Here is an 18,456-nt window from a genome sequence, read left to right on the forward strand (position 1 = left end):
TTACAGTTTGAACAATTTCAGTGACTTCATACAAAGCAATATTTTCTTCAAAGAAAAGAGTGACATTCTTTCACATGATTTATTTAAATTTTTAGAACATAACAATTCTTTAAGGTAAATTAAAATTAGCAGTTTGCTTCAATAGTCTGTAGTAATTTACGGAATTACAATAATGAGAAAAAAAAGGTAGAAACTAAAAGTACATACTGTAATTCAAACAAATAATTGAGGGGCTAATCCTGCCTCTCTCTAGCATCAGGCCACAGGTTTTCATCAACATCACATCTAATGTTCTCTCTTGCCATGCACCTGGGGAAGAACCTTCTGGAGTGCCTTATCCATCCCTGGCAGTCCTGTCCTCACATCCGGCACGCATGGCTTCCAAAAGAGACATTTGCTCATGTGGGTGGTGACCAAACACTTTCCACCTCCACCCATACAGAAAAAAAAAAAACATTGAAATATATTTTACGTAAAGTGTCGAAAATATATGTGCCATATATTCCAAATACATTGAAATATATTTGCATTGTTGGTCACTTATATTTATCATTTTGAAATATATTATGAAATATAACAAAAATATATGATGTTACAGGAAGTGTGAAATATATTTACATATATTTAACTAAAATATATTTATTGGGCCAATTTCGAATATTTGCATATATTCCAAAAATACATTTCAAATTTATTTATTTTGTGTATGGGAGCCTTTCAGCTGAAATTGCAATCAGCAGTGTTTGAAAGGCACAAGGCTGAAATCTATTCTGTTTTGAATGTGTGGTTCACAGTTTTGACAGCAGTGTGTTAGCATTTGAACAAAGTGCTGTAAATCCACAGTGTTGTGCAGGTTGTGGTTAAAGTCATGGGATAAGTGTGTAGAGTTTTGAAAACTGTGTTCAAGCAATGAAAAACAAACTAGAGTTTGGTCCACATGAACTGCTGCTGTGCAGACTGTAGTTAGAGTTTTGCACATGTGACTCCAGTTGTGCCCACTGTCGTTTAGCAATCGAATAAAACTGTAATAAACAGAATATGACCACAAAGCCAATCAATGTCCCTTTACAAAAGCAAGAAAGTGCTCTAGACACAGTGAGAATAGCTGCATCGGCTATAGATGGTGGATAACTAAACTAAGGCCCTGTTTACATCTGGCATCAAGATGCGTATTGATCGATCGGACTACAAGTGGACTACGCTAAATATAGGTGTTAATACAGATGTTATGAGCTTGTTCACTTTCGACCACTTCCAGGGGTATGGACACTAGATAAAAGTGGATACTAGACTGACACTCTATATGCTACTTACCTGTTAACAACATCTCTACGAAAGATTCCTATACCTTCTCCAACGTTCCACGATCTCCACTCTGTCACCATCTCCATAGTCGTTCTCCTTCGTCTCCTTCGTGCATTTCCGTCACCGTGGTTTCCTTCCGGTCATCGACAACCGAGCTGACATTTCATCGTCCCTCATCACGCTGTTTCCTCCTGCTATCTACGTATGGTCATTCTCTTGCAATTTCAATAAACTGATGTTTACTGTTCTCCCAGTGTACTCTCTGAGTCTGCATATCATTAGAGCAGGGGACAGCTTTCATTAGGATATAGCTTTAATTAGGAACTCAGATGGGTTCAGTAATTAATGTTTGAGGAAGTTAAGATGTGCATTTCAATCTCCAGTGTTTCACAATGACAAACACTGGAGAAGTCAAAAGAGTGATTCAAGCAGCTGTTTCAGTGTCTATGTGTTGTGACTAGCAGATCTGAACTGAGACTCTCAAGCCAATTATTCGTTCAGAAGACTATGAACCGCATAACAATACTCTTTCTCCCTGTATATGGAAAACAAACTTGTTTCCTATAGGAAAAAAAATGGTCATTTAAAGTGTTGATTAGAGTTGCTCTGCGGGTGGCCCTCCATCTGTTGTGTGCTCTGGCACACTTTGCCCCAGGTGGAGAGTGACATCTCTTTGTGACCCATATAATTGGTTCTTTACCACCTTGATCATATCTCTTGAGGAAGAGAGAGAGAGAGAGAGAGAGAGAGAGAGAGAGAGAGAGAGAGAGAGAGGGATAGCAAGACAAGAAACATCTGTTGTGCTCCTCTACTTCTGATGCAACAACAAGAGCTAGCTAACAAAGAGTGGCTCAGACACAACACTGAATTCAATGTGACATGGCTGGGAGACAAAAAAAAATCTCAGAATCTGTAACAAAAAAATTATATAAATATGATCTTGTAGAGTATTCATATTTAAATGGTCATGGCAGTTAATTGAGTGTTTGAGGGCCCCGCGATAACAACACCAATAACACAAACTTTTTGTTTCATTTCCTGCTTCAAACATGAAAACATCACCGCATTAACACCAAACTGTGGTTAGAAAGTGTTACTTAAAGGGAGACTTCACCCATTTGCATTAAGCTTTGTATTGTTAGAAACCCAGTCATATATTATAATAAAGGTGGATTTTTCATTCATTTTTCCCTGAGATGGGAGAAATAAGGATTTAAGTGTTTTACTTCCTGCTTATTATGACGTAAAAATCATCATTTTGCGTCATAATAAGCAGGAAGTCACATTTCATTGAAAAGTGTAGAGACTACAATAGCTCCTCATTATTCCAGGGGGCGGGACCCGCTCACGCTACAGACCTATTACAGATCAGTGGGTGGGACTTCACTTTCTGAAACTGAAAGCAATATCCTCCATCTTGTGTGAAGCTAAGCTAACAGGCGCTGTGGAGACAGATATAAAGTTATGACAATAGCGGAGGAGAGTGCTCAATATGATATAGAAGAAGAGGATTTCGGAAGTCTGATGCTTGAATCAGGTGTTTGTGGCTACCTTTACAAGCCGCATTATAGCGAAGAGCTGCCGAGGCAGAAGACCTGCCTGCCGCGGACGAGGAGCCCGGATTGGCTCGAGTCAGGGCGGACTGGTGGCGCCGGTGATCTCACTATGCAACTACGAACACAGAGATAGAGTCCGTCTGCGGCAAAGAATTTCAACGATGACAATTTCTCCTGGACGAAATCTCTGAATCAGACGAGGACACGGACGTTTGTGTTGTGAACCATCCTAGTTTCGCACCGCATCTGACTGAACATCCCGGTAACGTTACCATGCAATAATTCACCACTTCGAAAGAAATACAAATGAGGAGTAATTCACTAATAAGTTCGCCAACTAACTAACGTTAGACATTGTGTGTGAAATGAATTTCAAGCTCCGGTGGTAGCTAGGCTTATGGACGGATGAGTGATTCATATGCTGTTCTGGATTAGTGGGAGTGGCTTGCGGAGCTGTGCAATGTGGTGCATTGTGGGAGTTGTTGTCTTTCATACAAATGCGTCCTGAAGTTACTTTCTTTCTTTCCTCGGTCAAGAAGGCACCAAATTCAAAATTTATTTTACATTTCGACTACATATATGACCCACTTTCAATAAAGATCAATGTTCCCATGGGTGAAATGCTCCTTTAACAGTGTGCCAAATTTAATTTGACTAACAGTACTAAAATACAAAACTAAAGCTAAAATAATAATAATAATAATAAAAAAAGAACATACAAGTAAACTTAGTGAAAACTAAACTAAATTGAAAACACAGTTCCAAGAGGGTCAAACATTCAAAACTTTAGCTATATAAATTCAACACTCAGGTACTAGGTAAAATTATATATATATATATATATATATATATATATATATATATAAAGTTTACTTTCAATACGTCAATGCATTGTGAGGATACAGCCTCACTTTCTGTACGGTGTCCTCTAATTTATGAACATTTTATAGCAGGTTTAGTGTATCAAAAACTTTTGACAGGCATTGTTTCGATATGATCTGAGGCAAATTCTGGGATTAAATCGCTGAAAGCTGTCGGGGGGGTTCAGCAAAATTCTAAATAGCGAGTAATGTAGTCAGGCAGAAATGTAAACCCTCAGGTCCACAATTTCATTTCTACACAATGTAGTTCAAAAGTTAGCTAAAAATTAAACTTGAACTGTTGGTGGCGCTAGAGGGCATGAGAGACTGGCACCAACATTGCATTAAAGGTTATTGAGATTATCCGCATTGACAAATTTCACACCTTTTTAGCATATACTTCCAGAGGCTGCAATAGACTCCCAGCCAGAAGAAGGGGCCCTGTATATGCCTGCATTTGGATCAACACAAGTAGACCGTATGGACGGACACAGTATCTTAAAACCCAGAGTCCAGCTGGCTTATCAATACTACACACATCATGGCTGAATTCTATGTCAGATTTTAAGAGCACAGAGATCCACTCTCAGCTCCCATAGGGCTCGGCTCAGGACGGGGCTCTAATTAACAGCGGTGCTGCTTCACACCGGGAAAACGTGGGGGTGCACAAGAGAGCCTTTACGGTCCCTTGAGCTGAACCCGATTTCACACATTAATGAGGATTGTGACTGATTCAGGCTGCAGCAGTAATTGGTGCCCAATGGGAAGTTGTGCATTCAGGTGCTTCTGCTTTGGCCGTACTGTCGCTTGCTGCACATTCAGCATGAATGCTAGCAGCAAAGTCACAAAAAAAAACATGCTTGCTTCATGGGTTGATCTTAGCTGCCGATGCCATTGATTAGATAACAGGGATGTGCAAAGCAACACTTTCAAAATAAAGTATTTGGTGGGTTTCCGGAATAACTAGTCCACTAATCTGACTATTAGTTGCAACGTAATGGAAGTAGCTATTATTTTTCTTCATATTGTGATGTACATTTAAAGGTACAGTAGGTTAGGCAATATTTTTAATAAAAATACTTTTTGTTATTCTGGTTGAAAATCTCTTCACATCCTGATAGCAATCAATAATATAAGTATGTATATATATATATATATATATATATATATATATATATAATAATTTTATATATAATTTATATATTTTTTTTTATTTTTTTTATTTTACATAATGAGGAAGTCTCAAAACAAGTGTTCCTCCAATCTCAACCCAACTTTGGACTCTGTTGTTTACCTCTAATATTATAGTAATGTGCAAGTTAGGGGTCCCTATATAGATTACAGTCTTAGCAAAGATGATTTTTTTTATCCTTAAGAAACTTTTAATTATAACTGAATTAATTTAAAGACAGGGACACAATTTGTTCAGTAAACCACTGTTTAATAATAAAAAAATTTAAAAAAGCAATTTTATGTTTAATTTTCTCCCCCCTCTGCTGTACCGAACCATACCGAACCCTGACGTCAAAACCGAGGTTACCGAACTGTCAGTTTTGTGTACCGTTACACCCCTAGTTCACGCCATGTCATTTCCGAAATTGCAAGATGGCAACCCGTGATGTTCTACCGATCTGTTAACAGACTCATTATTATTGTAATGTTATGTGCTTTGAGACAAGAGGTATTAACGCCGTCTCACGTGACACTTTGCAGACTTTCTGGCTGTGAGCGTTCATGTGTTTTGGAGGAGACGTGGCTTTACAGACACTCTGAAAGGAGGATGGGATCTTATGATTTCAAAGCTAGCTTGGTATAGCTAGCCTTTCCGAAATTGCCTACCCTACCTTAAAGCGAAACCGATTATGTAGGGCGGAGCTTGGTCTACCCAATTTTGTTATTGATTGGATGGAGGCAGATCGGTTGGTTGTCAACCATCGTGACACATCAATATTAGTTCATAGTATTTTGAAATTATGACTGCAGTAAAAAAAAAAAAAAAAAAAAAGTGTTTTACAACTAGCCAGACTGGTTAGTGCTGCTCAAAGATGAAGGCATATGTCCGTTTGGTCTGAATCTGAGAGTGTTTGTGACTGCAGTCTGTTCTAAAAAGCTCGGTGTGAAACCCAAACAAATCCTGGTCCAAACAAGTCCTCCTGCCAAAGATGGTGGGTATGGTGTTCTGATTCAGAGTATGGAGTGTTGTACATCGACAGCTTGAGGTGTGTGGGTCTTATACTTCCCAAACCCAAGCTTGTTGAACAAGCTTGACCGGGAATGAGAGCCTCATTCATAAAGCAGATTGCTCTGTGTACTACGAGAGCCAAAGACGGATTCAAATTTTCTTCTCAGAGGTACAAAAACATCTTATTTTAGGATTTCTTTTTTGTAACTGCTGATTTCCAAAGGCAGTGGTGGGTATGATTAAATGTAATGATTAAATTAATAGCGGTAATACACCAGCTAATGTGCGATTTCTACCTCAGAGGCAGAGAACATTTACAGCTAGACATTATAATAGCACTATTGCACTGCGCTGTTTGCGACTCTAATTTTAAAGACACTGGAAGGATAAGTAATAACAGTCAAAGAACTCTTGCTATGGTACAGAAGCAAAGAAGAAGACCCAAATCCTTGCATGGGGATGCGAAGAAGAAATGGACCTCAAAGAAAGCTAGATAACACCCCCCATGTGAGTCAGGCCTCTGGTGTAAGGCTCTCTGTATACATACCAAAACCCTACAGGGTTCCATCAACCTCTCTCTCTCCTTTTATCTGTCTTTTTTCCTCTGTGACTTTGCCCAAAGTCTTCAAAGTGAATAGTAGAGAACAACTGCAATGAACATAACCGCATTCCCTCTGAATTTCAGAGAGGCTGGTTTTTCACCTGGCCGTGTATTTAAAATATGTGCATGCATGTTGGTGCAGTGCACGTATACTGCATCAGTTAGCGCTCTGTGTGAGCCGCAGCAGAGCGCCGTGACTTTAATGATTAACGACGGTTCTCCGTCAGGCCCCTGCACACCGCCCAAACCTCTGTCATGATACCAAAAATAGACAAAGTGCAGCGCCACATTTAATGACAACCTCTTCTGATCGATGCTCCTCTCATGCATAGAAGCAGCACAAAGACAAGTCTTTCAAGCAGACAGCTTCACAGCATGGGGAGGAGGCTTTTTGAAGATTTGGACAGCCCTTTTCCTCCCGCCGAGCACGAAAACAGTGATGGACAGACGCTCTGTTGCGACTGAGCACCGCCTATGGCAGACCTAAGGATGGATGGAGAGAACGTGAATGAGTAGGAGCTGTCATGTTTTTGGGGGGTTTTTTTTATAGCGCTCGTGTTTTTCTCAAAAGTACTTCTGAGGAGGCAATTGGAAGCTTGAAAGTCCTCTTGTAGTTGGAGATTGTTTGAATTGAATGATTCGCAATGAGATATAATAGGTTGAAGAAAATATGGCACAAAAGCGGCATGGGCCAATGCATTTCTCAAAACGAATCAAAACGAGAAAATCCAGTGGCATTTACTAGGCTTTCTCAGGTCATGTGTGCCAAATCAATAATTAAACGGCAAGTTCCATTTGAGTTGGAACTGATGAGCCGATCTTTGTTGCATTGACAATATATTAATGAGAATACATCACAAGTGCACCTTGGTCCTTAAAGGGATATTTCACCGATTAGCATTAAGCTTTGTATCAGCAGAAACCCGGTAGTATTTTGGAATGACCGTGCTTCCCTCCCTCATGTCCAAAGTCCAATTCAAAGGAATATTCCGGTTTCAGTACAAAGTAAAACTGATAACAATTGAGGCACAATGTTGATAACTACAAATATTACTTTCAGCTTGTCCCTGCTTATAAGCAAATCTGGTATACAGTGAAACACAATTACATTTACATTTATCAGACGCTTTTATCCAAAGCTATAATGCATTTCAAGCTACACATTTACATTCTTATCAATTCTTGCTTTTCCTGGGAATCAAACCCATGACCTTGGCATTGCAAGCGCCAACACTCTACTGTTTGAGCTACAGGAAAGCAATTGAAGTAAATGGAGCAATTTTGTAAACATTAAAATACTCACCGTTTCATAAGTATAGCCACAAGATGTAAACAATAAGATCACACTTTCTGCTCTTGGGAACCGTCAACTGGCTAGCTTCCTGAAATTTGTCACACCAGACACCTCAAGATTAAGGCAGATCAGTCTTAAGTCACAGATCAGATTAACCAAGCAATTAAAGCTTCCTCAAACATTACAATCCCTGAAAGTCAGCTCTGAGAGAATGAGAAACAAATCTGAAGAACAGAATGAGAACCAGTCAGCGTTCCCTAGGGATTTTTCGTTTTCCAAGACTACCTGCAGCTTTGTGCTTGGAAGAGCTTATTTTCCTAGATGCACGGGCTGTTGCTTTTCGAGCAATTTTACATGGATGTAGGGTATTTAACTATGTAATTACATATTAAGTCTACACAATGAAGTGAAATTATACTTCTGTCTCTGAACACACTGTCAATGAGGCCAAGAAATGGAGATGGATAAAAGGAGCATGATCCTAGACTATTAACTTTGAAGATCTACCATCTCTGAACAAACGTTGAGTGTTTGATGTTAGAATTAGCACAATGAGCTCAAAGATGAGGATATCTGGATGTAGGTCACGTAACTAGGGATAGTGTCATACAGGGAGTACTGTTTTACACACATGTGACGTTTTCACTTCTATAATTTATTTGTCTCTTACGGAATTTAGAGTGGTAAATATATATATTTTATAAAATAAAATCTATTTATCTCATGTATATGTATATATATATAGACTTTCATTGCCTTACATTTACTTACATATAGACTTTACAAGACTTACATTGCCTGGTGAGTGTGAAAGGAAATAGCAAAAGTCAAACGCAGGCCAAAGTAAGGATTACAACACCTAGCTGAAAGGTGTAAGAGACAACAGCAGCGAACCTCATCTTAACCTACTGGCTCTCTTGGTCAAGGGGAACCATGTGTGGACAGAAGGCCGGGGAAAGCTGGACTCGGATCGCAGAGCGGGCTCCTTCCTTCGTCCGCCCCTGCAGTTCAGATCAGCAGCGGAACCAGAACTGAGAAGACTCCTCCATCCATCATGATGACACTGCCACTGTTAACAAATCTTTAACAACAAAACTTCAGCCTCGCCTCGGGCATTGCCCAGCTCCACATAATATACACATATACTGTAAACACAGCTTCACAAATACCACCTGCAGATAGACTTCCAATGACCACACAAATACTCGAAAAAAATGCTTTTATAACAATATTCATGTATGGCATAATCTGCATACCTGCAGAGTTGCTAACATTGGCAGATTACTACAGAATTTATAGCTTGATACTGTTAGGCTTAATATATTGTAATATTTATTTAATTTAATCATTAAATCATCTAATATTTATTTAAATATATATTAAATAATTATTATATATTATCAAATACAAATCATTATGTATGATTTCAGCTACAAATGCAATACATTTGACCAAATATACAGTAAGTCCCATTCCTTAACAACCAGCACAGGAAATGCATGCACATATTCCATGTGGGCTTAAAAATTGGAACTCACACACAAAATCAGCTGTCCTTCCCATAACGCTCTGCTAAATGTGTGTCCCCAAGTTGTTAGTTTTGCAGAAACTCTGGGAGGCTACTAACAGTTTGTGAGTCTCTCTTGGCACAAGCACACACAGAAGCACAATTATTATTCAGAGAGGAGTGAGTTATATTGATTCAAAGTCTCATGTCCAAATAGAGAGACAGAAAGTGTGCGACTATGAGAGTGTGTGGGCACTGAAGTTAATAAAACTAGTCCGACTAGCATAGCCTTCATTCCATCTTCTTTCCTTTTGTAATGGCAGTTGTGTCGCCAAAGTCACTAGCTATCTCTAGCAGAGAAAGTGCCAGTCATTATGAAGCTATAACAGTACCATGGGAAAATGAATTGTTGCACAGGTGGTGAAGGCACCCTGCTAACTCTAACAAGAGCTAAGCATGAGAAGAACTTTTTGCACTGAGTTTTTTGTCAGATGACATTCAATATCGTTTAACCTGCTGGACTAAATCTATTTCTATTATGATGCTGAAGTAGGTGTGGGCGATATGGGAAAAAATATACTATCATTATTTTTTTCAGGCAGTATCATGATTGATTCATGTTGGTTTTTAAGACTATTTTGCAAGTCACTGAGCAATACAGCCAAACTAATTTCCCCGTTTTAAAAATTTAGCCTTACAAGGTAACACAAAATAAGCCAACTAATATGATTAATATTCTTTTGGTATCTCATAAATTACAAATTTTATGAAAATACAGGTATCAGTATCGGCTAGTACCAAAAATGTAAGTATCGACATCAGACTCGTTCTGAAAAAAGTGGTATGCCTAATTTATAATTTGGCAATGATAACAATTTTGTCATGCTACACTGCTAACAGCTTATTACCAGGAAAAGTTACAATATTTGTTGGAATAGATATTGTTATGCTAATAGATATGTAGCAATGCTACCAGCCAGTTAGGGCCAACATGACTTATCTACTACCAATCAACTATTTGTACAATAACCGTTAGTTTCAGCCCTAACGCTACTCCTTGACTCCACTGTCTACTACCTGAAACATCACCAATTACCAAAGAAGTATTTTAAGAATTCAGAGAAACACACCCAGATGAATTCATAGTAATAGAGTCTAATGATGTCTTTCATGCTTCATATAACCTCTGTTATATTTCACCTTGTACTCATTAGCCTTTCCGTATGTCAATGATGTACCAGTCAGTGTGTTAGAATGCTAGCTGGGAAGAAGAAAAAATGCAGTGTAGTCAAAATTCAAAGAAAGAAACAATATTTCCCTCAGACTAACAGGAAATTGAAACACAAAAAGCCACAACTCATACAATGACCCTAGCTGGCTTCTCTGCATGTAATTCAGCAAATCAGCAGCAGTCTACTATATTTCTGATAACAAATAGCAGGGGTTTTCAACATACTTCAGGGACCACCAAACCAGTTACTCTGCCAACTCAAGGACAAGTTAAATAAGAGCTACATTTTCACAGCAACTCTTTAAAAACAAAAAACAAATAATAATAAATAAATAAAAACTATTAAGAGTGTTAGCATCAGCATTAGCTAAAACTATCATTCATCCAATCATGACTCATAATTTGTACTTTTTTTTTTTGCTCTGAGGTTGTAATGGTCACCAGCTGGAGTGCCCTTGAGAGCCACCAGAGGGCACTCCACATCAGACTATTGTCATTCCCTCATAAACTACATTTCCCATAACTCACTGCCCGGTCTCATCATCCCTGATTGCATCCACCTGTGTCTAATTACCTTGTCAGTCTCAGCCTATTTAAACCATGTACTAGGGCTGCACGATGTATCGTTTTGGCATCGATATCGCGATGTGCGCATCCACGATATTCACATCAAAGGATGTGCGATGTCAAGAATAGGTATCGTATTTGATCCGTGATTCATGATCCGTACGGGCCAGCTGCTCCCCGGCCCGTAACGTGGATTAATTGCAAAGTTTAGCCATCATAGAGTGAAAGTTTATCATTTGCATGTGTTTTTAAGTCCCGTCAGTTTAAACATCAAGCGCAAGAAGTGTGCGCACACAGAGCTGGGCAGACACAAAGTTCAGTGCTCTTTCTGTAATTTCTGAGCTTGAACGGACACGAGAATTCAAAATCAAGTCAGAATGCCCGTCTCGGTGAATATCATCATAAAGACAGTCGGTTATGCAGGGGTTCTCCTACATTGAATTTTTTTTGCCGGTCGCTAAAGCGAATTTTTGTCCCGCCAAAGCCTTATTTGATCGATGAGTGATGTAGAATTGAATGACTGCTGCGCTTGACAGGGCGCATATAAGAACGAGCAGAGAGAGATTTTGAGGGAGAGAGAGCCGTCTTCAAACAACACGAGCGCTGACTTGCTCTCTCTCTCAAAATCAATTGACGCGATAGTAAAAGGTCGGAAGACCGAAGTTTCACGTGGAACATTCAGAGATTACCCGGTGTTTATGACCTTTGCCTGTTTTCGACTACGATTGTGGATTACCCTTTCAATAAAACTGCATTTGGATCCTCAACCTTCTCGGAGCAGTTTGTGACAGAAGACTTTGCCACCAATGGATTCGGCAGTGCAAATCATCCGTTTGCGGCAAGGTAATCGGTCCCTCGAGGACCACATCCAGGACTTCTTAAATATTGCAAATTTCTCTGGCGTTCTTGACTATGCTCTCATTGACTTCTTTTGTTACGGACTCAATGATGGACTCAATGATCCTCAACCTTCGTGTCTCGGAGCAGTTTGTGACAAAGGTAGTCTCTGCCTCTGGCTAGAATTATCTAATTCCAGAGAATTATATAATATAGTAATGTAAGTATGAGAATGTGAAAATTTCCTATTTTAAACTTTGTGAGACATTGTCATATTTGTGAGATATAAAGTCACATTGTGAGTGATATATTTTTGTCAAAATCACAAAAATACCACTGTGAGAAAAGAAAATACAATTGTGGGATATTATTTCTCGTAACTGAGCCTTAGGCTCTGTTTACACCTGGTATTAAGATGTGTTTTGGTCGATGGGATCACAAGTAGACGAGGGAGACACTTACACCTGAGGTTTTAATCCGTCTCTTTTGTCCACTTTTAACCACTTCTGTCCTGATTTCTTCAAAAAGAGAGGGTCTATGGACGGGTAAATGTATGGACTTTTTCAAATCTTTCAATCTAATGGATTAAATAAGATAATGCAATTTACATATGAACGTGGATGAAAAAACATGGAGAGCATCAGCTTTCATTTCTGCTCTGATAGCCGCAAGACTGCGCTGAACTTGATGAGTGTGTGTTAGAAATCAGAACATTGTGCTTGGTATGTTTTTTGTCTTCAAACTAAACTTGGGTCCTCGGCCAACAAAGTTCAAATCCCGTCTGGCTAACATGCTTCCCATAATGTTTATGCATTAGGCCAGTAGGCAGAGAGTAGGCGGTCTTTTGTGGCAGTTTGAACACATTCGACCACATGAGCGTCTAAACTACGAAAGCAAAATGAGACTACCTCTGGAAGTGGTCAAAAGTGGACAAGCTCAAAACGTTTTAAACCCTGTTTACACCTGTATTTAGTATGAGATAAAAAAAGTCACATTGTGGGAAATACAGTCACAATTCTGAAATATAAAGTCACATTGTGAAAAATAAAGTTGCAATTGTGAGATAAAATCACAAAATAGAAACTCTGGACAAAGAGAAAAACTACAAACTAAAACCACTGAGAAAAGACAGCACTAATGAGCTGTCAGACATTATTAAATTTCTCCTACAAACACCTCTGTACATGCCAGTATGTTTCTATTAACTCCTGCAATTGAATTAATTAAAGTCAGTGTTGGCATTCACTACAGATACTGTATGTATGCTGTTTAAAAACATAGACACAGCCGAAAACATTCAACTTTCACTATTTATGTGAAACAGACAGGGACCTCCAGAAATGCACAATGCACAAGGTGCTTAAAAAAACAACAACACATTAATGATTGTAATCAAAGCGTGATTATATCAACATTAACTCAAGCGTTCTAGATAATGCAGCATGGCGATCTGGCTTCTGCCTGCAAGCTGATATTTCAGTCTACATGAAACTAGATAAACATCACACACATACAACCACACCAATTAGCCTATATTAGCTACAACCCTAGCATAAAAACATATGATATGCTGTAACAGTGTGTGGATTTTATCCGCCTTTGTCAACCCCATTTCAAGGCTGCGGCACTTATTTAGGCCTACACACAGGAGAAAGAAGCTAGAAAGAATGTTCACATGGGCTTTGAGCATAGGGATTGTCTTCTCTGATCTAGAGATGAGCTAGAAATACCTAAGCCTGAAGACAATTAAATAATTAGTCCTTATTAGCTTTCGGATAACATGCCTGTAATTAAATAATTTGCACACCAAGGGATGGTGACAGTTCACCAAAACAAATTTTGTCTGTGGTGGGTTTTCATCTCCAATCTAAACAAAATGATTTAATTGCAGTTCAACATATGAAGGCCCAATTTTGTCTTTCAAAAAATTGTACACATAAAACAAGTGGATTCTGGAATGGTGGAAGTGGAACGGTTTTAAAAAGATAGTTTATATAAAAGGCAAATGTGAATATTTTTGAATATTCACAACAATAATATTGGTACACTTCTTGGTACACTTGCTCTAGTAACTCTTTCAACATTACATGGGTTATCAAGGTAAAGTAAAATGAGTATTTGGCTGGTCAGTGGTCATGTGATTTCAATATGGTGGCTACCATGAAAAGACCTGCTCCATGTAAAAATAAAAAGCTTTTATTAGGTGATAGATATGACACGCATACAGTATCTCATGTGTTGATTTCATGTGAGTATATATTATTTTAATCGTATTTTCAAAAGTAATTCATTACATATGAAACCTTAATGAGGGAAAACTTATGCATTCTATTCCACAGATTTCAGCATATTTACACGGAAGCTTGTTTCCGCCACGGAATAAAAAAGAAAAATAAATTTGTGACTTTATCTCACAATTATGACTTTTGCAAGTTTATATCTTGCAATTCAAACTTTATTTCGAGTTTATGTCACAATTCTTTTTCACAAAGACTTTTTTCTCAGAATTCTGAGATATAAACTCACAATTGCGAGTCCTAATTTATTCCATGGCGGAAACAAGCTTCCATAGATTTCCCTTTACAAAAAAAAAAAAAAAATTAACAAACATGCAGAATCCTAGTGGATCTAATTATTATACGTGTATATATGATTACATTATTTAGTAGTTAGGAGACGTACTGTATATGCCTGTGTGCTCTGATATTCTGCATTTATTTTATTTTTTATGATTTTGAATCATTTGAAATAACATGTGCAGGAAGCTACATATCCTCTATTCCAGGGTGGCCTAATTATGGTAAAAAAATATCCCAATATTCACCTAAAAATACTGTCAACATCTTTCCAGAGAAGAACTCTCCATGCTTGAAATTGGCTGGTGTCAGTAATGTCAGCTTTGAGGAGAAGGCTGTTTAATGCGGGCACAGGAGAAGCCTGCATCTCTATGACAGGCACATTGGCAGTGTCCTTCTGTCTGGCACAGCCAATCAGCATGCTGACTCAAGGGAGGAGAGAACTCAGTGTGGCTTTAGCTGAGAGGCACTAGAGCGAGCCAGGAAAAGCCTGACTGAAGCACGCACGCTCATACACGTCCTTTCATTCTCACTTTCCCATTCTAGTAGCTTCTTTTTAGGCACCAATACACACTCTCCATCTCTATTTCTCTCAATCGGAACACACAAACAGAAAGAATGTGTCTATATGCAACATTTTGACAATGAAGTCTATGAATGACGTTGATCGCCTGCATGGGTCAGATAACCTGTCTGTTTTATACTCCCTGCAATTAACGGTCCTCTACTTCAATCCTCACCCACAAATCCGAAGCTAATAATGCGTCACATATCAAAAACACAAGACGACACCAGCAAAAGTGACAAGTGACAGATTTGCGATATATATGCAAATGTATATGTGGCCACCTGGCGTGATACTATGTTAATATACCTACTGAATACATAGCCTACTGAACATTTGTGCTTTAAAACAAGAGCTCAGTAAACAAGTTAATATCGAGGAGCCTAACCTACATTATAGACACAACATGTCTTACTTTGTCCATTCTCCAACAAATAATCCAAAACAAACCCTGAACCCTCGCAAACCACCAAACAACACACCATTGTGGCGTTCCTGAATGAATCTGTGTTTTTATAATGAATTGATTCAAAGAGTCACTCATAAAGACTTCACTTATAAACAAACCACATACTAGCATACTATTCTTACTACTTCTACATTACCTTTATATGCCAGAAATACTGAGAATCGTGTGGTAGTAGCCCATGCAATTCCGAATTCAGCAACAGTAGTTTTATTCAGTTTAATGATTCAATGAATCGTTCATCCCTGAAAGGATCAGAGGTTTTAAATGAATTGGTGATTTCAATGACTCGGTAAAACACAGTAATTTCTCTCCACCTACTGGGCTACCAATATAACAATATATTGCAGAAAAGAGACATTACTAAAATATACAGACAAGCAGATTGATTCAAACAGTCCCAGTGCTGTACAAAATGCCAGCACTCAAGGAAAACTGCTCAGTCAATCAAATTCAAGAATCAGAATCCCTTGCATAATAAACACCAAAATGTTCTGACTGGCTATGATTTTGCCAGTGTCTACTGACAAAGTACTTGTCACTATAGAAACTTATCGAGTCACAGCCAGTAAGGACAAAGAGTGTAAGAGAAAGTAGCACACATGCCTCCCCGGTCCTCACCCTATATCAGCAGGACCAAACAGTGCAGCCAAGGGGAGTCAGTGATTACCATTTTATCACAAACAATTATCCTCATTGGAGGCAGTTCCAAAAGTTACTTTGCCTTTTGTAATTAGAGGCAAATAATTGAAATATAAAATGAGCTCTCTAAATCAAATCAAGCTGAAAGTAAAACACTTTGTTTGTGATCCAAAACGAGCCCATGGTTACCCAATCAAACAAAATAGCTTGTAAAGCAGCTTAATTGATTTTAATGAAACGGGCTGTAAAAGGAACAGCCAGCAGCAGGTCAAAAATAAGCCTGGCTTACCTTGCCGGACGTCTCTCGGTGCTATAGCGATGCCGTTCTTTGAATGCAGTTGTGTTACACAACAGTCGTCGGGTGGGGATTGCAACACGCTCGCGCTGGGGTCTAAGGAGTGGTTGTGGGGTGCAGTGGGCAGCAGGGACACCGGAGGGGCCGTGTTGGGACACACGCAACCCGTCTGGGAAATACTGCAGCTCTCGGCATCCCAGCCTGAGCCGACGTGCAAGCATTCCTCGAACCATCGGCACAGGACTCCACATGTAAACTGACTCGAATTCTCATTATTAATGAGCAGAACCTCTACGAGCCGGAAGTCCAGAGTTTCCGCCGACAAGGGGGTCTGGCCCTCGGACATCCCATCTTCGCTGTCGCTGTCTCTGCTGGGGTGAGCGGTCAAACACAGCTGCACAAAGTTCTTATCAAATTGCAGGAAGGTGTGGGGTCCTGGGACCATGCAGAGCTCAACGGCCTCAGGGTCCGAGGGGAAGGTGGGCTGGTCTGGCGGGCCACAGGTCTGGTTTGAGAGGTAGTGGTCCAGGGGCAACACCAGCGGGGAAAAAGCTAAACAGGCGCCGGCATGGCGATTGAAGCGGAAATAGAGCGAGTACTTGGTGGGGTCAGGGTTCTCCACAGTCCAGGAGCATCCGGATGCCAGAGCCGACGGGCTGGGAAAGAGGTCCCTGAGCGAAAAGGAGCCGTATAAAACCCCAGCCACCAGAGAGGAGCAGGGGGCAGCCTGACCCAGCGGCTCCACAGCCCAGGCCAGTGCAAAAAGGGATGACAGCACAGACAGACAGAGATGACCAGCAGTGTTCATCCTATGTCATTTGTCCTGCGGGGGAAGAAAGACGTATAGATGAGTGATCTTTAAGTTCAAACAATTAATCAGTCAAATATCATAATAAATCAAATCATCAGTTTATTGTTGCCTATTACTTGGCTTCAAACTATTTGAATATTGTATAGTCTAAGGCTATACAATTCTGGCACAATGGTTTGAATGGTTTATAAAAGTAACATTGTAAAGTGATAAAATACAAAGCATTACACGATTTCAAAAACCACCTTAAAATATCTTTTTGCTTCTCGTTTCCCTGACCCCTGATTTTATGATCTGATTCTTGTTATGCATGTTATGTTATCTACCTCAGTTTATTACGTTACCTATCTCAGTTTATCCATATTGTTTCTCTGTCTGTTGTAATGTTTATTTGTGTAATATTGTAAAGCGACCTTGAGTTTGCAGAAAGGCACTATATAAAATAAACATATTATTATTAGTATTATTAAATAACCCAGGCAGACAGATAGATAGATATATTTTACTATACTAAGATGTTTTATTATTTATTTTTAAATAACTGTTTATATATATATATATATATATATATATATATATATATATATATATATATATATATATATAATGCCATTCCTTATAGTATGTTGCTTATTTCAGGTTTTGATGAAAGGCAGTGGCTATTTACATTTAGAAACTGGCATTTACAATGACTGTAATAGTGTTAAATTCTGTTTGCACCATATACAGAAAATAGAAATAAAGGCATCTTGTTTAGACTAAGTGCAAATAGCATTGCATGTTATTTACACAGTGTAAACAGAACAAATGTGCTGTTTGTGCTAAAATGAAAATCTCCCAGCAATGGTAGATGGATTTAGTGAAATAAACATGGCCACACTTGCAAATATTTAGATGTATACTATACATATGCAATTACTGTATATGTTCATTACTTTATTTTGAGGAAGTGCACCGATAACTGATGAGGATTCTCCATGCACAAAGTAAAGTTGATTATTTTCATTATCGATTATTATCAATTAGTCGTCACAGCCCTAAATACTACAATAATTTGCTTTATGTGAAACAGTATCTGTTGATAAAACAAAAGAGAAAGAGAGTTCTGAAAGAGAGAATGCAAGAAGGGCAACACTATGTTATTTGAATATTAGATTCATT

General features: G+C 38.8%; 1 protein-coding gene across 1 annotated transcript in view; it reads right to left on the reverse strand.

Annotated features, from left to right (window-relative positions):
* Positions 1–18,456, reverse strand: part of adgrb2 (adhesion G protein-coupled receptor B2) — a 295,002-nt gene that overhangs the window by 204,887 nt on the left and 71,659 nt on the right. Inside the window, exon 2 of the mRNA XM_084131293.1 lies at positions 16,479–17,307. Coding sequence (XP_083987419.1) covers positions 16,479–17,292 — 814 coding nt within the window. The 5' untranslated portion in view covers positions 17,293–17,307. The remainder of the gene's footprint in view (positions 1–16,478; positions 17,308–18,456) is intronic.

The sequence above is a fragment of the Abramis brama genome (genome assembly GCF_963993115.1).
Source record: "Abramis brama genome assembly, chromosome: 12".
Lineage (NCBI taxonomy): Eukaryota > Metazoa > Chordata > Actinopteri > Cypriniformes > Leuciscidae > Abramis > Abramis brama.